Source organism: Urocitellus parryii, chromosome 7 (assembly GCF_045843805.1).
Source record: "Urocitellus parryii isolate mUroPar1 chromosome 7, mUroPar1.hap1, whole genome shotgun sequence".
In the NCBI taxonomy this organism is placed as follows: Eukaryota; Metazoa; Chordata; class Mammalia; order Rodentia; family Sciuridae; genus Urocitellus; species Urocitellus parryii.
Window position 1 is genome coordinate 120,275,796 of NC_135537.1, and position 26,622 is coordinate 120,302,417.

Consider the following 26,622-nt stretch of genomic DNA (forward strand, 5'->3'; position numbering starts at 1 on the left):
GAAGCTGCCGGCCCTGCTCGGAGCCCAGCTGTCGGAGCCTGGGGACAGCGAGTGGGATGGAGTCGGTGGCCCTGTACAGTTTCCAGGCCACGGAGAGCGACGAGCTGGCCTTCAACAAGGGGGACACACTCAAGGTACGGTGGTGGGCTGGAGCCAGGCTGGGGTGGCCCTGCATGGGGAGGGGGTGGGCTAGAGGCACCGGGTCCCCAGGACAGCCCCCGCCGGCAGGTCTCTGGAGGACAGGTTCGGCTTCTCTAGTCACGGACCCTGTGATTGGGGACAAGCTACCGCCTCCCTTGGAGCCTCAATTTCCCCATCTAGGAAATGGGGAGATAGTTAGTGAGTCCCCCTTGGCGGGGACTCTGGTGAGTATCCGAGGAGAGGTTATTAGAGTGGCTGTCAGGGGTTGTCGGTTCAACCCCTAGTTCTCCAGGGAAAAGAAATTTGACAGAATTGTGGAGAGAACAAGAGAATCCGCTAGAGAAACGAAGAGACAAAATGGGGGTGAGAGAGCGAGAGGGCGCATGCGCTGAGCACACACCAGAGGAGGTCTTAGGAAAGAAAGATCACCCAGTAGGGCTCACATAGCTGACTTCACTGTCAAGGATGAGCTTCCTGGCAGTGTGGAGAAAAGGGAAAACGGACTCATCCTCAATTCATTTCTCTTTGTTTGGGCTCCTTTGGAAGGAGATGGTAGGCTTCAAGATGTCATGACAGATGGGTCTGTGGACTCTCTCTCTCTCTCTCTCTCTGGGAATGTTCTTGCTTATCTGTTTGAATCTGACAACAAGAACCCAGAAGCCAGATTTCATGCCAAGATTTGGACACTGGAGCTGCCAGTGTCAGTCACTCATCCTAAGAAGTTAGAGCCCTCTCCTGGGCCCGAAGCAGTGGATATGAGATGGGATGTCCCTCCATTCTGGGCCATTGGCCATGTTCTTGGCTGCAAGCTTCAAGCATGAGAAGGGCAGGAAACCTCTTTTTGCTACTGGCCCCGGCACTCTGCAGTGTAACCAATATCCCCTTTAAGCTATTGGGGTGTAGAGGACTTGCACCCTCATTTTGTGAAACTGAGGCCACGGGAAGTGCTCGGTGTGGGGTCAGATTTGAACCTATGTCCCTTTGACTCTGCCACCCACATCCAGTCCCCTGAGACACGGCACAGGCTGGGCTGGGAGCCGGGGAGGTTAGTGTTGGGGTCCAGGGGAGTTACATGCCTTTGAGGAATTCCCTTTCTTCTGTGTTGGGATACTGGCACCTCGGTCCACCTGAGTTGCTGGCTCTGGGCTCGTATACATTTGGCCCACTGAGGCTGGGGGCAGGCTGAACATCAGGACTGGGTGGTGTTCAAAGCCCTCAGCAACTTAACGAGACCCCATCTCTAAATAAAATATCAAAAGGGCTGGGGCTGGGGCTCCGTGGTTAAGCATCCCTGAGTTCAATCCCTGGTACCACCATCACCACCACCAACAACAATAACAATAAACTTATGACAAATGGCTGATGTCTTTGTGAGACTCTTTGTGAGGATCTAAATCTAGTTCAGAGGCCTCCACGATTCACCTGAGAGCAGCCCGGGATTCCTAGATTTTGGGGTTGGGGAAGGAGGGAGATGGCGAGGATAAGGAATGGAGCAGGAGGCCCACCCGACCAGGAAGGACTAACTGGAGGCAGATGTGAGCCGATCAGGGGAGTCCCCCAAGGCAATTGCTGAAAGACTGGGGCATCTTTCCTTCTCTCCCAGATTCCTGTGCCCTCCACCTCTAGCCCTAGATTCGTCAGGTTCCCCACTCACCTTCGCCAAGTGTTACCGGATTCTGGTGGATTTCTGCTCAGGAAGGAGTGAGGTCAGGATCTCCCATCTCTGACTGTAAGCCCCAGGAGGGCAGGGCCCATGCTGGAGCAGCAGGACCTGGCACATAGAAAGCTTCCAATAAGATATGGGAAATGTGGACCGGAAAGAAGAGGCAGGAGGAAGACATTAGCTGACACTGGGTATTAACCCTACCAGGGCACTTGTATCCTTAGAGAGAGGTGGTAACCAGGGTAACCGCAGGCTCAAGGAGGGATGGAGGAATGACAGGCTGTGGGAGGAGCCGTCTTTTCCTTCCTGCATTTCACAAACCCTGAGCTGCTGAGCACCCACTCTGTGGTGGAGCACCCACAAGGCTTCAAGCTAAGTGCTGGGAGTACACACAGGGAGATGGCTATAGAGTAATAGTGGGTAGGCGAAGGGACAGAGGCCGCTTTAGGTGAGCTGGTCAGAGCAGTTTCTTATAAGAGGTGACACCCCGATTGATATCTAAAAGATGAGCAAGAACTGACCACGCAAAGAGCCCGGGGGGGAGAGAACAGCAGACTGGGGAGAGAGTGGTCAGAGACTCTGAGGAGGGGCTGTACTCATATGTTTGAAGAGTTGGGGGAAAAAAAAAAGACTGTGTCTAAGAAGGAGGGCATAAGGCTGAGGTGGGGAGGCATGGAGGTGGGCAGGAGTCAGGGCCTGTTGCAACGACAGGTGAGAAATGAAGGTAGCTCCAAAGAATTTAAAAACTTACAACAGTCCAGCATGTAATCCCAGCAACTCAAGAGGCTGAGGCAGGAGGATTACAAATTCAAGGACAGCCTCAGCAACTTGGTAAGGCCCTAAGCAAATGCTCTACCACTGAGCTCCAACCCCAGCCCCAGCAAAATGTAATTTTAACAAGAACCTGTCTTTAAATAAAATATAAAAGGGGTTATGGATGTGGCTCAGTGGTTAAGTGTCCCTGAGTTCAATCCCTGGTACCACACCAACATCACTACCACCACCAACAACAAACTTATCACAAACTATAATGTCTTTGATATGTAAAGAGATGTTATAAATCAAAAGAAAATCACAAATAGCATAACGGAAAAGTGGACAAAGGATAGGAACAGGAAAATTGCATGAGCCATGTGAGCAATTTCATCCACAAAAAAATGAGTAACTTAAGTAACTCTTTTTCCATTTGTCCAATTAGCAAAATTTAATTAAAAAAAATTTTTTTGAGTTGTAAGTGGACAGAATACCTTTATTTTATTTATTTATTGTTGTGTGGTGCTGAGGATCGAACCCAGTGCCTCACAGGTGCAAGACCAGTGCTCTACCACTGAGTTACAACCCCAGCCCCGGCAACATGTAATTTTAAAAAGAGTCTCTAAGGTTGTTGAGATTGTGGGGAAATGTGTACTTTCACATGTGGAGGGTGAACAGGTAAAGTCGTGCAATCTGGGAAATACATAAAGAGCCTTAAAAACATTATCCAGGCATAGTGGTGTGAACCTGTAGAGGTGGCTTCCGAGCCTTTTGTATTTTCTTCTTTATTCTTTCTGTGTTCCCCGGATGTTCTGCAATAAGCAAGAACAGTTGGTCCTCCAGAGCCCCAGGTTCTGTATCTGGGCTCCAACCAACCTCCAATGGAAAATATTTGGGGAAAAAATTTGCTACCATATCAAACATGTGCAGAACTCTTTTTCCTCCTCATTCTCTAAACAGTGCATTATAATAACCATTGACATTTTATTAGATATTGTAAGTAATCTAGAAACAATTTAAAGTATTCGTGAGGATATGTGTAGGTTAAATGCAAACACTACACATTTTATACCAGACACTTGGGCATCTGTGGTTGGCTATCTGTGGGGTGGAGGTGGGGTCCTACAATCAGATCTCCCTGACACCCAAGGACAACTGAATTCCCTCCAGGGGGCCAGGATCATGGTGAAGCAGAGGATCTCATTCTCTCAGGTCTGTGCAAGTACAAGGTCAAATTTCGTCATTATTTAAATCTTTTTTTTTAAGTGTAGTTCCTCCCCCCATCCCCCCTCCCATTTCCCCCCATTCCCCCCCAATCCCCTCCCCTTGCCAGGATTGAAACCCAAGGCCTTGCACATGCGAGGCAAGTGCTCTTCAACTAAGCTACATCCTCAGCCCTTTATTTAAGATTTTGGTGGAATTTTTGTATCAAATTTTTTATTAGGTTTACAGAAAAGTGGAGAAACAACAGCCTAGCGGGATTCCCACGCGTGTGTTCCAATATCCAGCTTTCCCCTTTATTAACCTCTTACATGAGCATCCTGGAACGTTTCTCACCAGGAGTGAACTAATACGGATACACTATGATTAACTAACGCCCACACAGACTTTTGTGTTCGTTTTTATTTTTTAACATACTGCCTTAAAATATTATTTATCTTGATTCCTGGGGTTTTTTCGCCTCCTTTTAAATCATGCTCTAGAGAACTCACCTGCCTCTTGTATATCACCCACTTTTTTTTTTTTTTGGTACCAGGGATGGAACCCAGAAGTACTTAACCACTCTGCCACATCCCCAGCCCCTTTTTTAGTATTTTATGTAAAGACAGAGTCTCTCTGATTGGTTTCAGGTCTCTATGTTGCTGAAGCTGACTTTGAACTCGTGATCCTCCTGCCTCACCTCCCTAGCCACTGGGATAACCCGTGTGCACCCCGGTCCAACACTACCGCCCACTTTTCTAGAACCATTTTGCCCTATTGATGTCACTGCTTTGCTCGCATGGCACAACAAAGCCTAGGGCCACAGTGAGTGGCCGGTGGCCAGCCCTTCCCCCACTGGGGCCTGGGGGAGGTTGCGAATTCCTGCAAGGGTCCTGCTCTGTGATCCAACAAATACCTCCTGAGCGCTCCCTCCCGATGGGCCAGGCCGCAAGTCAAGTCCCACTCCAGTGCCCCGCAAGGAAGTGGGGTGGTTCCCATGGGAACCTGGGTTTTAGATGAAACCTCAGTGGCAGATGGTCTCCCTCTGGACACATGAACGTCCCTTCCTGGGACAAAGGCCTCCCTCTTTGAAAGGTGAGGCATTTTTTAGGGGGACAGGACCCCACTGCTTTTCACTTAACTGGGAAGTGCCCTCAGAGCCCGCCCCTCCCAACTCTAGACCTACTGGTCTCTTTTCAATCCAGGTCCAGCACTGGTCCCACCTCAGGGCCTTTGCACTGGCTAATTTCCCTCTGCCTTGTACTCTGCTCCCCACATCTCCTCACTGCTGCTTCCTTCTTATAATTCAGGGCTCAGTCCACATGTCACCTCCCCAGAGAGGCCTTTCTTGACCACTATGGCTGTTGACACTCTCCCTGCCTCCATCCGCCGTTTTCCACCTGTGTCATCCCAGTGTACGATGTTCCGAGCACTTACCCCTACGCTAAACCACCTGTTTACTTGCTCCTTTCCTTATTGATGTCTGCCTCTGCCCTCTGCAGCGCAAGCTCCTGGTTCCTGTTGCATCGCCAGGGCTCGGCACAGTGCCAGGTTCACAGTAGGTGCTCAGTAAAGAGCTGTCGAGTCAACTCCACGAGGCAGGGAACAGTGAAGAAGGAAGGTCACCTGGGCGGGAGGCCCCTGGCGGGACAGGTCAAGGCCTGAATCATCTTGGGCAGTGGTATTTCATTAGCACGGAGCCAGTCCCTCTCTTGTGGGAGTTCCCGCATCTCCAACTTTAGAGCCATGTTGGCAGAAAGAATGGAGCTCACATCACCAGGAGAACATTCCTGGGTCCTCTGAGGTGACAGGAAAACAAGACAACGTAAGACAGGGCTACATATGAGACCTAGACCTATGAAATTCCCGCGTCCACACAGGGTGTGGTAGCCCCTGAGAGATTGCCACGTTCACTGTAGGCCATGGATGTGCCCATTTAACAGAAGAAGAAACTCAGGCCCTGGCTACAGAGAGCGTCAGAAGCAGATAGAGACGCAGATAGGTCCCTAATTCCTGACTCCAGGGCGTCTTTCTTAGAAGCCATGGTCAGGGCAAGTGGTGCGCAGGCCCTGATTTTCTCATTGGGTCCAGGAAATCATTTTGTTTTGCTCTGAGGGAAAGTTTTCCTGAGCCAGCCACCTGCTTCCGTCTGTCTCTGGGGCTGCCACCTTGTTCAACCCCAGGGCAGGAAGGAAGGAAGGGCTCACCCTGGCTTGGTGGCCCGACAGGCCTCAGGCCTGAGCTGAGGGAATGAATCCCGGCTCCTCCTGGCTGAATTTCCCTAAGTGAGGACCCTTGCATTGGCCTGGCTGCCCTTGGGTATACGATGAGAAGTGGGTTCCTAGAAAAGTCCCTGCTATTGTATTTGTTTTTTTTTTTTTTTTATTGTTGGTTGTTCAAAACATTACATAGTTCTTGATATATCATATTTCACAGTTTGATTCAACCGGGTTATGAACTCCCATTTTACCCCGTATACAGCTTGCAGAATCCCATCAGTTACACTTCCATTGATTTACATATTGATATACTCATGTCTGTTGTATTCTGCTGCTTTTCCTATCCTCTACTATCCCCCCTCCCCTCCCCTCCCCTCCCCCCTGCTATTGTATTTGAATGTAGAAGAGCTGATACTGGTGTAGGTCCTTCCATGGCTGACGGGAGTCATGGGTGGTAGACCAAACTGAGCTGATTTTTTCCAGTCTAACAAAGAGAAAGAGATGAGGTCTAAAAGTGGTTCTGATATTTGTGGAGAGCTGGGATGGCTCAGTGGTAGAGCCCTGGCCCAGCCTGCCCAGACCCTGGGTTCAATTCCCAGGACCATAGGAAAGAAATGGAAAAATCAGTATTTGTTGAAACTCTCGTGTGTTAAATGTATATTACTAGTAGAACAAATCCGATATCCCCAATTCAATGATCTAAGATACTTGAAGAGCCTTTGTTATGCATCTGATTGATCCAATCATCATAGAACTAATAAGAATGATGTCATACCTACTTCTTCTCGGTTAACGAGGAGTTGAAATAAATTGTTGGCTGTGTCCAGAATTTGCAGAGTGATAAGGAATATAAGTTGACTTATATTGGGATCTGAGTGCATACATCCTAGAGAAAATTCTCTAATAGATCATGTGATAAAAAGTGATACTGGGCAGGGCTGGGGCTGTGGCTCAGCGGTACAGCGCTCACCTAGCACGTGCGAGGCCCTGGGTTCCATCCTCAGCACCACATAAAAATAAATAAATAAAATAAAGGTATTGTGTCCAACTACAACCAAAAAAATAAATATATTTTTTTAAATAATACTGGTATCAATATTATTGAGAAGTAATTTAGTTTAAAATTTAAACCAAAGAGTAAGTCAGGTGTGGGGGTATATCTGTAATCCCAGGTATTCAGGAGACCGAGGCAGGAGGAGCACAGGTTCAAGGTCAACCTCAGCAACTCAGGGAGACCCTGTCTCAAAATAAAAAATAAAAAGGCTGGGGATGCTGGGCCTGGTGGCATGCACCTATAATCCCAGCAGCTCAGGAGGTTGAGGCAAGAGGATTGTGAGTTCAAAGCCTGTCCCAGCCACGGCAAGGCGCTAAGCAAGACCCTGTCTCTAAATAAAATACAAAATAGGGCTGGGGATGTGGCTCAGTGGTTGAGTGCCCCTGAGTTCAATCCCTGGTACCCCCCCCCCAAAAAAAAAAAAAGGCTGGGGATGTAGCTCAGTGGTAGAGCTCCCTGGTACAGTTCCTGTTTCTCAAACAAAACCTAAGAACAAGATTAAAGGTTTGAATGGTTATTCAGTGTCAACTGGAGATGATAATTTTGTATCCAGTGTAGGAATAAGGCTAACTATGAAAGCAGAAAAGATGAAAAATGTCTACATAGTGTGAGTGCAAATGACTTTCATGTAAATTAGTAAAAGTTATGATAATGGGAATGTAAGAATAAGGAATGATACTAAAATAAAAGAGGAGAATATGTACCCAGTGTTTGAAGCCTGCTCCAAACAGGAGCAGGAAAGTTGTACCCTTTGTCCAGAGACAAAGTGGGAGGTGGAGTGGGGGTAAAAAAACTGATAGGCCGGGGGCTGGGATTGTGGCTCAGTGGTAGAGCGCTTGCCTAGCATGTGTGAGGCACTGGGTTCAATTCTCAGCACTGCATATAAATAAATAAAATAAAGGTCCATTGACAACTAAAAACTATTAAAGGAACAAAAACAAAACAAAGCAAAAAAAACTTGAAGGCCAGGGTCCCCCTAGACCAACAGAACCCAAAGCCACAGGCTGACCATAAAGGTTCTGCCTATCCCCTGCTGTGTGGCCTTGGCTGAGTTACTTCCCTTTCTGGGCTCATCCATAAAATAGCATTTTAGGTGAAGGTTGCTTGGGAATCGGAGTGACCCATGGAAATTGTGCCTAGGAAATGTAGGCAGGAACCCCAATTTCCTGTGGTCACCCTCCCAGGCCCAGGCCTGCTCCTCCCCTCTGCCCCTTGGTTGTTCACCCACAGCGACTCGCCACCCCCACTCGAGTGGTTTCGGTTCCTCTCTGCCCACCTGTGAGGCAAAGGAGGCTTCTCGGGCTTGAAGAGGAGCCAGTGGGACCCAGCAACCAGCTTGTGCAGCACAGAAACCTTGTTCGTTTGTGTCACCGTGCCTGTCCCTCCCCGTCCTTGCCCCTGAGCTTGAACCGTAGAGCGTTTGACATGTCAGTCCCCCTGGGTAGCCACTCATTTCTGAGCTCAGGTGGGGGCTCCCTGATCTTCCTGGGGACCTCCAACCTTCACCCCAAGGTGCCCTGCATGGTGGGCACACGGGTGAGACCCCGTGCTAGTGGACACAGCTCAGGATCTGCTCAGATCTGGTTGCAGAGCCTGTGAGTCCATCTCCAGCCACACAAAACTTTCAACCCTAAACATCTGAGTTCCCAACTGTCCCACAAAAGCTCCTGAAGATGGGACCCGGCTGTCAAAAGGCTGGTTCTAACTCGACCTGGGTGACCTTGAGCAGGGCCCCCTGCCCTCCTCTGTGAATGGGCTCAGAGGCTGGTCCAGATGAAGCCCACCTGGAGCCTTGCAAGTTGAGGGTGACAGCCACTTCTTCTCAGTGACTGAGTGGCTGTGTCTGTTCCGCTTGCAGATCCTGAACATGGAAGACGACCAGAACTGGTACAAGGCTGAGCTGCGGGGTGCTGAGGGTTTCATCCCCAAGAACTACATCCGGGTCAAGCCTCACCCGTGAGTAGCCTCCACCCCTGACCCTGAGCCTGTGTGTCGCTGCCCGGCTGGCCTGGCCGGGCCTGCTCTGCCAGGAAAGGCATTGGACATCCTGAGGGGAAGTGGACACTGGCTGAGCAGAGTCTGGGGCCTGGGCAGAGTGGGAGTTGTGTCTGGGCCCGAGGTCTCCCGGTGCCTGGCACCTACTGGCCCCTGGGAAGTCCTAGGTCAGGTTCTCAGCAGGTAGCACCCCACATGGCTGCCCTTAGAATACTCGGGGCAGAGTCCAGCCCAGAACAACCCAGGGAGTTAAGAAATCTCTGGAAAAAAAAAGAAACAAGTGGAAAGAAATGCTTTAAGTAACAGTCATTCAGCAGACATGGCCCCAGCTCCTGGAGACATAGAGGTCAGAAGAGCCCTGCTCCATGGGAGACACAGGATGTGAAGGACATAGCACATAGCAACGTTCTCAGAAGGAAGAATGCAGTCACAAGTGACCGAGGTGACGGTGTCGCTGGGGGTGGAGGACAAAGGAGGTGCAGGGCCAGGGTGGAGCCCCAGGGGTATTTCCTCTTTATCTTCTTTTGAGTTATTTTTCCAAAGCCACCACCACCTCCGCTTCCTGTGTGGGGCACAGCCCCAACCCGCCCAGGTCCCCAGTCACTCCACCCCCAGCTACAGGCATTCCCGGCCTCCCTCCCCCGCAGAGCCGAAGCCTCCAGTCAAGGGAGGGGACAGGTGGTGGGTGAGGGGAGAGAGGTGGTGAGACTCCACCGGGGCCTGAGTCCGGGCCAGAGGAGCCCAGAACAAGGATAGGGGCCCAGTGATCGCCCTGGGCCAAGTGTCAGGCTTCAGGTGGAGGCCAAGGCCTGGCCAAGTTGGCAGGTGGAGGGCCTCACACTGCTGAGAAGCCCTGAGCACAGAGTTCCACCTGCTCAGGTGAGGGACAGAGGATGACAGAAGGCCACGCTGCTGAGGCACCACAGAGGATTCCAGCCTCCCCTAGGGTCAGCTCAGGCTACTTGTGCCTGGGACAGAGCCAGGCTGGGGTCAGGCCCCTGAGGCCCAGGGCTAGTCTCAGCCTGGCTCACCTGAGCACCTGCTTGGTCCCCAGATAGCTCTGGAAACACTCTAGCTCTGTCCCTGAGTCAGCCATGATGGCCTTAGTGGGGAAGGTGGGGACCCAGAAGGCCTTGTGCCTGTGCCAAGTCCTCTCTTTCCCTGAGCACCCAGTGTCACCCCCACCTCCCCCCAGGAGACCATGTTGCAGACCCAAATGCTCCCAGAGCCCGCCACGTAGGGCAGGGAGGCCCCTGACCTGGCTGGGTGGCCGGGGGGTGGGGCAGGGAGGGCTTTCCTGAGGAAGACCATGGTCCACTGGGCCTGAACGTTAGAGGACCAGCTGAGGGGCGTGTGGGAGGAGGGGCATGAACTACTTGGTCACTGTCGTGGCAGCAAGCACCTGCGGGCAGCCGCCATTTATCCTCCCAGGCCTCTAGGAGGTGAGTACTATCAAAATGGTCTCACAGGCCGGGAGACAGAGGCACAGAAAAGTTGAGTGACTTGTATAAAGTCACACAGTAGATAGAATGGCAGATACGGTAGCATGGGACCAGGGTGGGGCCGGCCAGGAGGAGGGCTGGGAAAGCTGGTCAGAGCAGCTGCAGGGCTGGGGAAAGTTCCAGACGTGAACTTGTGGGGCAGCCTCTGGGAGGGGCATCACATCAATGAAAGGGGGACAAGGGCTGGGGTGGTGGCTCGGTGGCAGGGCGCTTGCCTAGCACATGTGAGGCACTGGGTTCCATCCTCAGCACCCCATAGAAACAAATAAAGGTGTCCACCTACAACTAAAACATTTATTTAAAAAAAAAAAAGGTGTGGGGGACCACACCAAGTGGTTGGAAGGGAGTGGTGTTGGCGTGGAGAGAGGTGCTGGGCTCGGGGGCCCTGGAACCCCTTCCTTTAAGCTGCCACGGTGCGGGCAGGGCTGGCAGGGGGTGTGGGGCCTCCCTGGGGTGTGACACCCTCTGAGGGCGATGGCCGCCCACGCGCTGACGTCTCCTGTGGGGGTTTTGAGGGTTCTTCAGAGATGTCTGGCCCCCTGGGAAACTCCCATCCAGCCGCGGTTGGAGGAGGGTCTGTGGCACCTCCCCTCCCTGGTCACCCTGACCTTGGGCCCAGGCGGGGGATGGCAGGCAGACTCCAGCCTCTGGGTTTCCCGCCAGTAGGGGGACCACCGTGACCTAGAGGCTCATATCTGGAGGCGTGGGCTCCCCTACTAGTAGCCCCTGCGAAGCCACGTGGGGAGCAGGGAGGCAGACAGGGACGGGAAGGAGCCCCTTGCTGCTGGGCAGCTGGAATCCCATCCCCTTGTGGACGTCTGGGAGATGTCACCCCCACACACACCCAGGGGCAGGGAGCTGGGTGTCCACCTCCCTGCTCCAGACCGTCATCACTTGAGAATGTCCCAGGGCCTCAGCCTGCCCTCACATGGCAGGCCAACTCTGCTCCTGCCAGACAAAAGCCCCGGCACGTGCCCAGCAGCCTTCACTGAGTGGAGGCCAGAGCAGGGACACAGGCAGGACACAGAGGAGTACCCTGGCGGCCCTCCCGCCCTCTGCTCTCATCTTGGAGGCCTCAACATCTGCAGACGGCAGGAAAGGTCACACCTGGAGTCTCCACCCAGGCCAAATGCAGCCTGGCTCAGGGAGTCCTCATGGAAGGAGGGAAGAGAGACACGAGGGGACACGGGCTCTGGACCCTGCCCTGGCCTATCGTGGTCCCATCGTGAGATCCCCAGCTGATCTGGACCCCAGTTTCCCCATGGGAACAACAAAGGGGTCAGAACTAAGGCTGGACTAAGGTCCAGAAGCCAGGAAGCCAGTGGGGACCCTCTGGCCTCCCTGCACTGGGTGTCTCTGATTGGGCTGCTGTGCGGGAATCCAGACTGGGCGGCTGGTAAACAACAGATGTTTATTTCTCACTGATATGGGGGCTGGGAAGTCTAAGATCAGGGCTGGCAGGTTCAGTGTCTGGGGAGGGCCATTTCCTGGTTCATAGATGGCCACCTGGTAGCCATGTCGTGATGTTGTGAAGGGACAGATGAGCTCTCTGGGGTCTTTATTTTTCCCCCTTCGTCCATTTTTTTGTGGCTCTAACAGAATACCCGACTCTGGGTAATTTATAAAGCACAGGGGTTTATTTAGCTCATGGAAGCTGTGAAGTCCAAGAGCGTGGTGCTAGCATCCACTTGGCATTTGGTGAGGGGCTTCTTAACAAGGCAGAGGGCATCACAGAGCAAGTGAGATTGAAAGCACTCACTTTCATAACCAAGCCACTTCCTCAATAATCCACTGATCCATGAGTGGATTGATCTATTAATGAGGGCAGACCCTTCATGACCCAGTCACCTCCCGGTTGTCCCAAGTCTCAGCACTGCTGTGTTGGAGGCTGTTTCCAACACTTGAGCTTTGTGGGGACATATTCAAATCAGGCAGGCACTAATCCTACTCATACGGGCTCCTCTTTACCTCCCAATGGCTCTACTTTTAAATGCCATCTCCTTGAGGAATGGATTTTAGTATGTGAAAGGTGGGGAATGCAAGTTGTCAGTCTATACCAGTGGGTGAGACTCAAAGAGGGCAGGGGAGGCTGGGTGAGTGGTGCACGCCTGTGATCCCAGTCATTTGGGAGGCCGAGGCAGGAGGATTGTAGGTTTGAGGCCAGCCTCAGCAATTTAGGGAGGCCCCTAAGCAACTTGGCCAGACTCTGTCTCAAAATAAAAAATAAAATGGGCTGGGGATGTGGCTCAGTAGTAAAGCATCTCTGGGTCCAATCCCCAGTATTAATAATAATAATAATAAAGGGGGGGCAGGGCTGCCTGGAACCGTCTTGGGGGGAACTGAAAGAGAAGTTGGATTCCAGTTTCCCTGGGGATCTTCAAGAGACTAGGCATTTATGAGACACCTTCTCTATACTCTTGGTTTACTTACTTGAATCCGTCATCACCGGCATGGTGCTTGTGGTTCATGGGAATTTAATTTTTTTTTGCTCATCTGGGTGCATATATACCTGTAGGAAAGGTTGGTGAGATTCAGGTGCCAAAGTACTGGGGCGGTATCCCAGCTCTTGCTTCAACTGGCTTTGCTGCTCTGGGCCTCGGTTTCCCTATCTGTGAAATGGGAACAACCCCATCTCCCACATCTTAGGACTGTCTCGAGGATCCGTGAGATGGAGCACCTCAACATCATGCAGTGTGTGTGGGGGGGGACCTGGCCTGCCCACTGCCTTCAGCAGCCCCTTTATCCACAGGTGGTACTCGGGCAGGATTTCCCGGCAGCTGGCGGAGGAGATTCTAATGAAGCGGAACCATCTGGGAGCCTTCTTGATCCGGGAGAGTGAGAGCTCTCCTGGGGAGTTCTCCATCTCTGTGAAGTGAGCTTGGGCCTTTGGGGGTGTGCACCGGAGGGGCAGGGAGGCAGTGTCCAAGTTGAGCCTCCGAGTCTGGGGTGGGCTGCAGAGGGAGAAGGGTGGGGACCCCAGTGGAGCACCCCCGGGTGCAGCCCAGAGCAGATCCAGGCCAGCTGTGCAAAACCTTGAAGGTGGAGAGTTCCAGATGTTACTCCCTGAGCAGTAAGGAGCCCTCAAAGCTTCTTTGGGAGGAGAAAGGAGGATGTCATTGGGTGGGGTGGTGAGAGATGGCGCATGGCAGAGAGCACTGAGGTGCCCAGGGCAGGTGTGTGCTCTGGACAGGATCCTACCATATGGTGATGTTGAGAGGATGAACCCTGAGGCCAGGCTGGCTGTCTGGGTTCTCATTCTGGTGGTGACAACTTGCTGGCTCTGTGACTGTGTGCCAGTCGCTTAACCTCTCTGTGCCTGTTTCCTTACATGTAAAATAGATTATTTCGAGAATGAATGAGGCTGGGGGTGGGGGCAGGAGGATGGCAAGTTCAAGGTTAACCTGGGCAGTTTAGGAGACCCTGTCTCAAAATAAAATAATGATTTTTTTTAAAAAAAGATCCAGAGAGGGGCTGGGGATGTGGCTCAAGTGGTAGCGCACCCGCCTGGCAGGCGCGGGGCACTGGGTTCGGTCCTCAAGACCACATAAAAATAAAAATAAAGATATTGTGTCCACCTAAAACTAAAAAATAAATATTAAAAAAAAAAAAGATCCAGAGAGCCTGGCGCAGTGGCACACGCCTGTAATCCCAGTGGCTTGGGAGGCTGAGATAGAAACACCAGCTAAGTAACTCAGGGAGACCCTGTCTCTAAATAAAATACAAAATAGGGCTGGGGATGTGGCTCAGTGGTTGAATGACCCTGAGTTCAATCCCCATTACCCACCTCCCAAAAAAGATCCAGGGATGTAGTTCAGCAGTAGATTATTCCTTGCTTTAATCCCCAGCATTAAAAACAAAGTAACCCTCCCCAAAAGAAAAAGAATGACTAAATGAATCAATGTGGTTAGAGCTGAGGGCTTCCACAGGCTCAAGCAGGGGAGAAAATATTTTACCCTATTTAGAATAGTGGCATTGCGGCAGGTGGGTGTGAGAGGGATTATTTGGCATAGTGACAGGGTGGCTTCTCTGTCCTGGCGTGGTGTGGTGGGAATAGAGGTGGAGGTGACAGGGTCAGGCTCCTGGCTGGTCTCTGTCCTTCCTACTCCCAGGGCCCGGAAGAGCATGATCGAGATGCACAAATCCAAGGACTAGTTACTGAGCCCAGAGCCCTGGTGTGCCAGGCTACTCCGGAGCTGGGGAGATAGCATTGAAGAAGACACAGCTGTTGTCCTTAAGGATCTAAGTCTAGGCAAGGGAGACAGAGAAAAGAAAACAAATAAATGCAGAATGAACCGAGGGTGGTCAGGGGAGGACTCTGAGGAGGTGGCAGCTGCATTTGAGCCAAGAGCTGAACGAGGAGGTGGAGGCTACTCAGGTGCCTTCAAACGTGGACCTGGGAGGAGAGGCTTCCAGACAGAGGAACAACCAATGCAAAGGCCCTGAGATGAGCATGCAAAAAGGCCTGGGGAGGTGATTCTGAGTCCAGCTCAGAAGCCTTAGTAGGAGTTTGGTGCACAAGGAGAGGGGAGGATATTTCAGGCACAGGAAACAGCATGTGCAAAGACCCAGAGATGAGGCAGTGAAGGGTGCGTTTGGAGCAGAGTGAGCAAGGGCTAGGAACCTAGGAGTTTGTCAAAGAGACAAGCAGGCCAGATGGCAGAGGGCTGACGAGGTGGCGTTTCTCTTTGAGCAACAGGGAGCCGTGGAGGGTCTTCAGCAGAGGAGGGGTCTGATCAGCAGCAGATGCCCCTGGCTGATGTGAGGAGGAAAGACTGTTGGGGGTGAGGGGGACAGCAGGGAGAAACCAGGCAGGAGGTGATGGCGTCTAGGACCTAAGGGGATGAGTCTAGGACCTAAGGGGATGGCGTCTAGGACCTAAGGGGATAAGTCTAGGAGGGGGCATGACTGTGTGCAGTGGGACCCACCAGCAGCACCAGCTCTCTGGGCTTCTGTGGGCTCTGTGGGCACAGAGCCTGGCATCAGAGGCACTTGCTGGGCCAGTTCTTATTGCTACGATCAAAGCCAGCATTGGGGTGAAAGATGCCACCTAAACATCACTGGAGCAGAGGTGAGCCCTTTAGTAGCTTCTCACTGTGTGATCAGGGCGTCTGCAGGGAGCACGCCCAGGGAGTCACCTCCCCACCTGGGCAGGAAGGCTGCTCCAGTGGGGAGACCTGAAGTCATGAGAGGTCACACCTCCCCGGTACTTATTCAGAGCCCCTCCTGAGACCCCCTTACCAGCAGCTTGATCCATTTCCCCTGTCACCGGGAACAGGCTGGTGATCCCCAGGGACTGACTGGGTCGCCCTCTCTGAGCCTGTTTGCCCATCTGAAAAAGCAGGGCGCTGTCAGCACGTATGTGCGGTGGGGAACGGAAGGGGGAGCCCTGCGAGTAGGTCCTCGGGGCCTGCCGGGATGGCTGCGGGCGTCGGGAGGCCCCGCAGGTTCCCAGTGCCCACGCCCCGCCAGGCTCCCTGCAGACCCCGGGGAGTCGCTGCTTCCTCAAAGGCAGGAAATGGCAGTTTTCCAAGTGGTGGCTGTCAAGGGGCCTGGTCATCTCCAGGGTATGGCGCCCGCCAGGCGGGCTAGTCTGGATTCCAGTGACCGCTGGAACCCCCTCCCCCCAAGCCCAAGGTCACCCAGCAAAACCGGGGCTCAGGGGACTCAAACTGCTCCTGGCGCCTGAGCCACGCGGGAGGCATTGGCCATTGGCTCGTGCTGCCCTCTTCTGGCGGTGCTCTGTAAGTGCAGCCCCAGCCGGGGGTCGGACCAGAACACTTCAGCCTGGGAATTCGTTCCTCACCCCCATTTTTTTTTCTTGGTACCGGGGATTGGACCCAGGGGTGCTTAACCACTGAGCCACATCCCTTGCTACTATCAGAGCCAGTATTTATATTTTATTTAGAGACAGGGTCTCCCTGAGTTTGCTTAGGGCCTTGCAAAATTGCTGAGGCTGGCTTTGAACTGGCGATCCTCCGGACTCAGCCTTCCGAGCCGCTAGGATTACAGTCCACACTCTTTTATTTTAGCATTGGCTGTGTGTGCGGGAGAGGAGTCCGATGGGATGGGAAATAGACACCCTCGCCCAGAGGGTTTGTGTGACAAACAGATGAATACAGGAAATGCAATGTCAGTAAACATGCTCTGCAAGAAGGCCCGGGGAGGTGATGTCTGAGTCAGGCTCTGAAGCCTTAGTAGGAGTTTGGTGCACAAGGAGAGGGGAGGATATTTCAGGCACAGGAAACAGCATGGGCAAAGACCCAGAGATGAGGCAGTGAAGGGTGTGTTGGGACAGCAGGCCCAGGTAGGAGGGGAGATGGGCAGTGGTAGGGAGCAATTCTTAAGTAGGGGAACCAGACCAAGGTGTCCTGGGAAGACAGCTGAGAGCATAACTCAGAGAAATCTTGGCACATGGCCCCCAGCTTCTGTCTCAGGGGCACCCTGACCAGGTGCCCCAAGGTCAGAACCAGCAAGAGCTTCCCAGGCTCCATGGCAGAGGTTTGTGCACAGCACCACCAGGTGGCGATCTCGACCCTCAGTTCCTCCCAGGCTGGGCTCAGGTTTCTTGGGTCCTGCTCCTCCTCAGTACCTCCTCTGTCTTGGGGCTTTTTGTGTTCTTTGGAGGGCCACAGGCAGGGGGTCAGTGAAGGCACCTGAGATTTCAATGGGACTTGTAGTTAGGAGATTTCCAATACCTCCTTTTAATGCTGGGCAAGTTATCCTCTGGCCCTGTTTCCTCATCTACAAAATGGACCTCTATATGGAGAAATTAGTATGATGAGTAGTAGATAGTAAGTGTTCAATAAACACCATTCAGAACCCTCAGGGGCCGTACCGTGTGCTGGCAGGGGGGAGTCCCTTCTGACCTGGAAGGCGGCTCCCCCTCCTCTCTCTGCCCATGAATCCAGGGCCATCAGAGGAGAGACAGAGACCTGGGGGGCCAGCCAGCCCAGGTCCCCCGCTGACTTTTCCCTGAACCTGTCGTGTGACCTCAGGCAGGCTCTGGCCCTCTCTTGGCTATGACAGCCTCCTCTATGACATGGAGAAGATCATGATCCCTGACGCTGTGAAGTCCAGTAACCCAGGGGCCATCCGGGAAAGTCTGGCAGGTTGCCCGGCAGATTGGGTCGTGAGGAGTCCTCTGCCCTCGCTGGCTTGATGCTCAGGAACTCTGACCCGGCTACGCGTGGCACCTCCCGCACACTCACGCCAAGCCCTTTAAAACTGTAAGAGACCAGGTTTATGAGCCTCACGCTGCCTCGCAGAGCAAAAGTGACCATAGCTAGCTGCCCTTTAGGAGTTTACAAAGGATTGTCCCCCCCACACACACACCTTCAAGGAGTACATGTGGGCTGGGGGCCGAGGCTGCCATGTAATGTCTGAGCTGAGGTATCCTTTATGCCACCCTCCTATCCAGGCCCCAGGGATTCTCCAGTGTTCAATGGCAGATTGTCTGCAAGTGAGTGTTTTGCTTCCTTTTTCGGCCCTGGAGTCAATGGATGTGTGTTTGCCCTGCACATCCAGCCACTGAGCACCAGCTGCGTGCCAGGCCCTGTCCTAGGTCGTAGGTGCTAGCAACTCGGCCCCTTAGAAAACAGGCTAAGGCTTCATGACCTCGAGGCACTTGTGTCCTGCTGGGGCGATCTTGGATGATGACAGAGGATCCAGAGGAAAGGAAGCAGAGAAGTCAAGGGCTGCCCTTTTAGACATGGAAAGACTGGCTGCATGCACAGATAGGGAAGAAGGGAGGGAATGTATTTGATTCCTGGGAGCCTAGTTTGTTGGGAAGGAAATGAAGCTCAGAGAGATGCAGTAATTTGCCCAAGGTCACACAGCAAAGAATGGCAGAACTGGTGCCTACTGACTTTCTGTGCCCTGACCAGACGCTTTCCCTGAAAACTAAACACCCGGCCGGGGTCTCTCTCTGTCAGCTAGCTGTGTGTCCCACTCCCTCTCAAGGTCAGCTGGATTCCATTTCTTGTCTGCTGCAGTCCTTTTTCACAGATGGGAAAACTGAGGCCAGAGAGACCATACCCCATGGAAATCCTCCACTGGGCAGTTAGCACCCAGAACTCTGCCCCGTTGGGCCCACAGCCCTGGTTGGTAATGGGGGGGGGGGCGTCCTGGACTCCTACCCCCACCCACTCAGCCTGGTTTTCCCAATCTAGGCTGCCACCGTCATTTTTTGCTTCTGCTGCTGCCACTAGGCCAGAAAAACCCGCTGGGCAGGACCGGCTGCCCCAGCATTAGACCTGACTTGGTCCCTGGGGTTTTCCTCACAGTCAGGGCTTCAGCCCAGACCCTTGTCCCTTTGGGTAAGTGGGTGTCAGGGTCACAGGCAGAGACAAACGTACCCATGGCTGCTCCTCGAGGGACCCACACATGCAGTCACTCCCCCAGGGCAGGAGACAGGCAGAGACACGGGCCTGAAGCACACACCCCGAAGGGGCTCCGAGGAGACTCACGAAGCCCAGTAGGGCCCACTGCAGGGGTCCACACTCACCCCAGGCCCCGCTCAGGCTCCTGTGGCCTCCCTTCTGATTCCAGCTGCCCAGGGCTCACCGCCCAGAGCCATCTGCACCCCAGACAGGCCACCAGGGCCACGGTCACCTGCACTCACATCCCCTAACTCCTGTCGGCTCTGAAGTACCCCTGGGTCCTGGGGCGGGTTCTCCAGAGAGCAGCTGTGGTCCAAGGTCCCCAGTTGCCTCCATCCTGGCCTGGAAGTGTGTATGACGAAGGCCGAGAGCAGGCAGAGGAAAGGGAGGAGGCGTTGTGTCTGGTGAAGGTCTGAGGAGCCGGGCCAGAGCCCGGTCAGGCTGAGCGTGGGGGAGTGGGACGGAGGCCGCCCTGCCTGGCCTCCTCCAGCTTAGCGCTGCCAACATGGCTGCCCATGGGGCTGCCCACGGGGCTGTGGGCCAGCTGCTCCTCCCTCTGGGCCTGTGTGAACGAGGTGGGGGGAGAGGACAGGATCTGCCATTTGTTGACAACCTACTGTGTGCTGTGCACAGGCCAGGGGCTGGCGTGTTCCCCAGATTCGAGAAGTTCTGAATTCTCAGGTTGGAAAGTTCTAGAATGCCCAGGTTTCTTGGCTCTCTGCCTTATCTCATTTCCTGTTCTCTACTCCCTGACCTTCCTATGTGATCAGAATATGCTTAGTTCTGGCTAATTCTCCAGGCCACTGCAGATGACTTCCAAACTCCCAAAATGCTCTGAGTCGTGGTCGTATCTGGGTCGAGGTCTCATTCACACCTGCCGAACCCCTATCGCTTCCTTACTCGGGGGGCCTCCTCTACCTCAGCCTCCCCCTTAAGGCCAGCACAGAGTCAGGCCTTCGGCCTCTGAACGGGGCGCCCCAGACAGAGTCCTTGGTTCCCTGTTTCCTGACCAGCCTTAGAGTGACAGCCAGAGTCCAGGAGAACCCCAAGCTCACAGGCTCACAGGCTGTCTTCGGGCAGCATGCGGCCTCTGGGAGGCTACGGCAGGCCAGACAGGGTGGGGCCCCTGTCCCCGTCTGCCTTCCTCAGCATCCCGGGCACATGGACACACGTCCCACACCCGACGGCACCATCAGCTGAGTCACCAGGAACAATGCTCAGTGATGCCACCGAAGAGACTTTGCCTCATGTTTGGGGACCATTGCTCCACCTGCTCCAGAGCCTCCACTCCCACAGGGAGAACTGGCTCCTTTTGAGGGGAGCTGCCCTCAATGTTGGGTACATCAGAGGGGGGTTGGGCCTGCTTCAGGGCACCTGTTTCTGGGTCAGGAGGCCTGGCATCTGGAACCCCAGTTCAGAACCTCCAGATGCAGGTCTGAGGAAAAATGTCTTCTGCTGGGCACGGTGGCCCGTCCTGTGGTCCCAGCAACCTGGGAGGCTGAGGCTGGAGGATCCAGAGCTTGAGGCCGGCCTGTGCAATCTAGTGAGACCTTGTCTTGTTTTGTTTTGTTTTGTTTTGTTTCCTCTTCTCTATTCAGCAGCAGTATCCATTGGTCAAACACCTGAGGTGGCTCATTTTGGGGGGTGGAAAATGGCCTTTTGCTCTCTCTCTCTAAGATCCTGTCTTAGCACTCTTGAGGAATGAAGCTTAGGTAGGGATGCTCCATTCCCAGAGATGCACCTAGAAGGGACCCCAGGGCCTACTCTGCCTCCCTGCCCTTTCAGAGCCCAGTGTGCAAGCCATCGTGAACAGTGTGTCACAAAAAGGCTGCAGGAGGTGCTTAGGGACCTGAGGAACCTCCCGTCTGGAGGTGCTGAGAGGTCCTCCCCTCGACTCTGGCCAGGTGGCGGGAACCCGAGGATACCTTAGAAGCATCTCTGTCTTCTCCTTCTCCCTGTGGTGCTGGGATTGAACCCAGGGCCAGTGCCCTACCACTAAGCTATCCCCACAGGCCTCCATTTTTAATCTCAAATCTTTCCTCTTAAACCTGTAACAAAGCAGCACACGGGCCCCAGGGCTGAGAGGTGTAGCTACTGAACAGAAGGCAAGGGCAGGACTGAGCGAGCATGGGTCCGGGTAGCTGAGGGACACCGCACTCAGGCCCAGGAAGACTGTAGGCCTGAAGGAGAGAACCCCATCATATAAACGCAGTGCATCTGGATTGTTTAGCAGAATTGTAATTCAGAACCCAGGAGGCATTTCGTTTTAACCATTAAGTCTCTGCTGAGAGTTGGATCTCACTCATTTTAGCCCCCAATGAGAACGAAACAAGGCACAGCCCATGGCTCAGGAGGCAGAGGGGTCAACTCCCTCAAAGAGGCCATACTGCGCATCCCCAAGTGGCCTTGTCCCAGCACCCCCAGCTCTCGACCACACCAGCCACCTGCACAGCACACCTGCCCTCCGGCCTGCCCCTGGATGGGAGCAAAGCTGTTCTGGGTCTTCTCTCCAGCCCCAGCTGGGTCACATGGGCCCAGGACAGCCGTGGCAGTGGCCTTGCCTGACCCTGGTCCCAGGCTACCCTCCCCTCCCTGGCGAGGTGTGTGGCTAGGATCCAGGTTTGTTAGGGGAGGACATCACAGTCCACAGAGGCAGCTGTGGAGGCCAGGGAGGGACAGTTCAGGTTTGGCCTGGCAGAGAGAACGAGGGCGGGCGGGCCTGCCTCTGGGGGGCACAGCCCAGGGAGCAACATGGCACAGCAGAATTGGACTGGGAATTCTTCTATCTAGGACATTATTAATACCATAATTGGAATAATGATTGCTATTGTTCGGTGATGCTAATCAATCAGGAAGCGCGTTGGAGCCAGTGTGAGCTCAGACGTGGCCCCAGCCCTGGCCTTCCTCGCTCTGTAGCTCCAGGCAGGTTGTGACTGAACCTGGGGCCTCCGTTTCCCCATTGTGCAAAGGGCCTGACCCCCCACCTCCTGGGCAGTGAGGCAGGCCCTGCTCTGACCCTGCGTTACGGAAGGGAATCACAACGCACATCAGCACCATCCTCAGTCCTGGCCCTGCGCGGCCCATCCTGGAGTACAGATGTGCCAAGTGTAGGAGGCTTGGGGCAGGTCCCTCTGCCCTGTCACTGCCAGATGGGCTGGGTCCTTCTGACAGTTTGGAGGACAGAGTATCTTCCCAGCTGGGCTGGAAAGGACTCAGGAGTGGGCTGGGAGACTCGGAGGTGACAGAGGAGCCCATTGGCTGCATCATAGAAGAAATGAAGGAAATGAGGCTGGATCTGTAACCAGAGCCAGATCTTAAGTCTGAAGGTGCTAAGACTTAATCCTGAGGGAAACAAGGAGCCACGGAAGGTTCTTGGGAGAGGGAGAGGGACAAAAAACATCCAGTATACCTGAGATCCTCTCCTAGTAGTAGGCTTTGTTCTGAGTCGGGATGATCTTAGGATTCACTTCTTGGAATGGGCAAGGGAGGGAGGAGAATGTCACATCTGTGGGGGATAGTGAAGAGGTGTGAGAGAGATGATCTGTTTGGGATGCACTCAGAGGTGGCCATTTAATGTTGCCAGTAAACCACAGCATTTTCTGCTCACTTACCCTAAGTGAAGTGCTGTCACTAAGAGGAAACTGAGGTTCAGAGAAGTTCAGGACTAGCCTAAAGATTCAGCAAGAAAGCGGCTTAGTCCAGAGCCCACACCCTTCACCCCAGATTCCGCTGCTGGTGGGGGGACACTCCTGGGCTCTTCCCCATCTGTATTTCCCTGGCTCCAGGTCTCTCCATGAGAAAGGCCAGGTTCTGGGTGGTGCTGAGTGGAGGGTGGGGGGCGTCAGGATCTGAAACCGCTGTGGCCCTCTTTGCTAGCTACGGGGACCAGGTGCAGCACTTCAAGGTGCTGCGGGAGGCCTCCGGGAAGTACTTCTTGTGGGAAGAGAAGTTCAACTCCCTAAACGAGCTGGTTGACTTCTACCGCACCACCACGATCGCCAAGAGGCGGCAGATCTTCCTGCGAGATGAGGAGCCGCTTCTCAAGGTAGGGGTCAGGAGGCAGGGTCGGGTGGGGGTAGGGAGCGGGAGGCAGGGGGTAGGGGGCGGGGTTGGGTAGGGGAGGGATTGGGGTAAGGGTTGGGGTTGGGAGCGAGGTTAGGGCGGGGCCGGGGGGCGGGTCAAGGGCGGTGCCAGGGTCTGTGCCAGGGTCGGGGTGGGGGTGCAGGATGGGGTTGGGGAGGTGCGGGTGGGGGTGTTCTTCCTGCCGTCTGTGTCACAGAAGATGCCCACACAGGCCTGGCCTCCCCTCCCACTCCAGCCGGAGGAGGGGGCAACCCAGGTTCCAAAGGGACATTCTGGTGGCAGCTGAAATGAGCAAATAGGGAAAAGGGGAAAGATGAGGGACGCCAGGTAAAGCCCATGGGACAAACGGCAGTCTGGCTTGTTGTCAGCTCCTAGAATGGTCTGCTGCTTACAGCTGGTGCGCAATAAATGTTTGTCGAATGAATGGAGGGAGCCCACCGAGTGCCACATACCCGTCAATCCCATTATACACATGAGGAAACTGAGGCCACATACCCGGAAGGCTCAGTCCTGGTTTCTGCTCCCCCAAGGAGGAGGTGGCCTTGGACAGGGTGTCGGGCGGTATGAGCACTTGTGGGCGAGGACCTGGCTGGGCGCAGGGTGTGTGTGGGGGGGGATCCATCACACCTTGTCCTCACAATAACAGCAATTTGCCAGCCAGCCCTTTCATCAAGGGGCCCTGAGGACTAGCTGTCACTCTCATTAGGATGACAACACCAGCCAACGGGGTTATTAGCCCTGACATGCTGTTTTTCTTGGAAACAGGGGTGTTGGCAAAGCCTGGGGCAGGAGGTCAAGACATGAGGACATTTGAACTTGGGCTCTGCAGAGTATATGGAGGGCATGATCATAGGCAGGGCCTGGGGAGGGGACCGGGCCAGCCCTGCAGAGAAGTTCCAGTCCTGCGGTTCCCAGCCCCCTCAAAGGCCTTGCCATGTGACCTGAGGGCCAACTCAGCCCTCAGTTTCCCCTCTGCCCAATAGGATGAACTGAAGGGTTTCTCTGCCTGACCCTGAAGAATGCCCAACAGTGAGCTCCCAGCCCGGGACTCCTCTCTTGCTGGGGCTCTTGCTCCCACATATCCCTGATGCTCACGGCTTGGATCAGTTCTACCCTGGGAGGCAGGGTGGAGGTGGGGGGCCTACTGAGGCTCCAGAGCATCCACAACCTTGTTCTGGCTTGGACCCCATCCGGGGGTGAGTGCAGAGCTGGCTTAGTTCCCTATACCCAGGACACCTCCTCCTTCCTGGGCAGAGAACCGCTAATTAGAGTCTCTGCTGATCCTATCACCCATCCTGGATGAGAGTCTGTCGGCTGAGATGAAATCCTGGTGGGACAGGCAGGGCCAGGGTGCTGGATGCCATAGTCATGGCACCAAAAAGATGTGTTGTAGAGAGCTCCTGCCTGCTGCTGTTCCAGAAATGAGGCCCACAGAGGACAGGAATGTGCCCAAGGTCATATTTGGGGCAGGACTAAACTAGACCTGAGAGCTTCGGGAACAGCTTAAAGGGGCAATCATATTCCTCAGAGTCTGACCAAGGGCAATAGTAGTAAAGACCACTCTTAGCTGGACATCATTTTACAGTTTATAAGGCCCCACCTGTGAGTTCATGCCTGGAATCAAAACTTTTCTTTTTTTTTTTTTTTTGGTATTGGAATTGAACCAGCACTTAATCACTGAGTCACAACACCAGTGCCTTTTTTTGTATTTTATTAGAGACATGGTCTCACTGAGTTGCTTAGGGCCTTGCTAAATTGCTGAGGCTGGCTTTGAACTCGTGATCCTCCTGCCTCAGCCTCTCCAAGCCGCTGGAATTACAGGTGTGTGACACCTCCCCTGGCTGGAGTCAAAATTTCATGTCTGTTGTAGAGACGGGGAAATGAGACCAGAGTAAGGCAGGTCGGGACACCCTCTCCACCCTAGACTTAACTGCCCTCCCCTACCAGTCCTGTGGTCACAGAAAAGTTGGGTCAGTCTTGGTTGACGAAGGGTCTGTGAAGCAGGCAGGCCATCAGGGGTCTGACCCAAGTGGAACGCCCATTGGGTGGCTTCAGTCAAGATCTGGATTGGGATGCTGTCCCATCCTGCAGAGCCCACTCACTTATGGGGACCCTCCTGGGGAGAGTCTCCATCAGGACAGCTGGGTCTCAGAGCTTCAAAAAACACCCCACTAACCTCCTCTTCCTCTCACAGTCGCCCCGGGCCTGCTTTGCCCAGGCCCAGTTCGACTTCTCAGCCCAGGACCCTTCACAGCTCAGCTTCCGCCGCGGTGACATCATAGAGATCCTGGAGCGCCCAGACCCTCACTGGTGGAGGGGCCAGTCCTGTGGGCGTGTTGGCTTCTTCCCACGGAGCTACGTCCAGCCGGTGCATCTGTGACCTCATGGGCAGTGGCAGAGCCGGCAGCCCCTTAGGCCAAGAGGTCTTTTTGCAGGAACTGGGGTCCAGAAAGAGGACCTGGACAACCCCACTCCAGGTCACACTGGGCTCAGCAGGAAGCCTTGCATTGAACTTGGCCTCCTAACTGCCTTGTGCCTCTTCATACCGATTGGGACAGGCCCCCAGCACCCCAGAACTAACGACTGTGCTTAGAGACCAGGGTGCTCTTGAGGACTTCCTCTGGGCTGCCAGTTGTGTGGTGGCATCAGGGGGCGGGAACTCTGGAGGCCCCACCCACCTGCTCCTGTCAATGGCTCCATTTCCTACGTTGCACGGACTGGGGGCTCAACCCAGAGAACCCTAGGCTTGGTGCGTGGGTTCACCTCGGGCAGACCACTGCTGGGCCTGTCTACCCCTCCCTCAAAAGGCACTTGGATTTGTACAGGTGGCTCAGCCCAGAGCACCTGGAGTTACTAGGTAAACAAGAGCTTCTCTGCTTCTCTGGGCTCCACCTGGGGCATCCAGCCCCTAAAGATGCTTTGGGGTGGTGCTAGAGGACCTGAGGACACGGAAAGAAGCTGGAGGAGGTAAAAGAAAAGAAGTAGGTCCTCTTCAGTTGGCCTTGTGCACACAGACTAGCTCTGAAGAGCCAGGCCCTGGGCCCAGCCACATGGGACACCTGGACTGCACGGGATTATGTTTGGGCAGGTTCTGCCTGGACCAGGGCCCCTGGCACTCTGGGAAGGCAGGGCAACCTGCAGGCCAGATGGTATGTTGGCGTTTTTTTGATGCCCTACAGGACCAGAGTTGGCAGGCAGCCTAGGTAGGGGCCGGCCTGAGTGAAGATGGAATGGGCAGCCCCCAAGCAGAGCCTGTCCAGAGCCTGGGCCCCTTTGGGAGCAGGAAAATTGAAGTGGGACTTCGGAAGGCCCTGAATCCCAGGCTGACGGAGGCACCGTGAGCAGGGGAGGGAGAGAGGAGGTTCCTTCCATTCCCTGGAAGCAAGCGGAGGGAGGAGCCCTGAGGCAGCTGTGGTCCCCTGGGGAGGGGTGCCCCCATGTTGTAGGCAGGTAAGGTTCTCCCTCCCTCCAGGGCTGGTCCAAGACCCTTCAAGCCCAAGACCCTGGCAGACCCCACTGCTCCTGACCTGGACCTGTGTATTCAAAATAAAGACCATGAAACCAATAGAAGAATGTCCATCAGAAATCTCATTTCCTTTCCAATTATGACTATTTTGGTGCTGTTTTTGAAATA

The 26,622-nt window shown here is 54.1% G+C and overlaps 1 protein-coding gene across 1 annotated transcript; it reads left to right on the forward strand.

The window, feature by feature from the left end:
• Grap (GRB2 related adaptor protein) lies at positions 1 to 26,520 on the forward strand. The gene is made up of 5 exons (XM_026381722.2): positions 1 to 134; positions 8,889 to 8,986; positions 13,277 to 13,399; positions 22,782 to 22,950; positions 25,183 to 26,520. Exons 1-5 carry the CDS (start codon positions 57 to 59, stop codon positions 25,366 to 25,368), a joined length of 654 nt encoding a protein of 217 aa, XP_026237507.1. The 5' UTR covers positions 1 to 56; the 3' UTR covers positions 25,369 to 26,520.
• The last annotated feature ends 102 nt before the right edge of the window (positions 26,521 to 26,622 follow it).

Coding starts and splice junctions, on each gene's coding strand:
- Grap (XM_026381722.2), top strand. CDS start 57: ATGGAGTCGGTGGCCCTGTACAGTTTCCAGGCCACGGAGAGCGACGAG. Junction 8,987..13,276: donor ATCCGGGTCAAGCCTCACCC/GTGAGTAGCCTC, acceptor CTTTATCCACAG/GTGGTACTCGGGCAGGATTT. Junction 13,400..22,781: donor GAGTTCTCCATCTCTGTGAA/GTGAGCTTGGGC, acceptor CCTCTTTGCTAG/CTACGGGGACCAGGTGCAGC.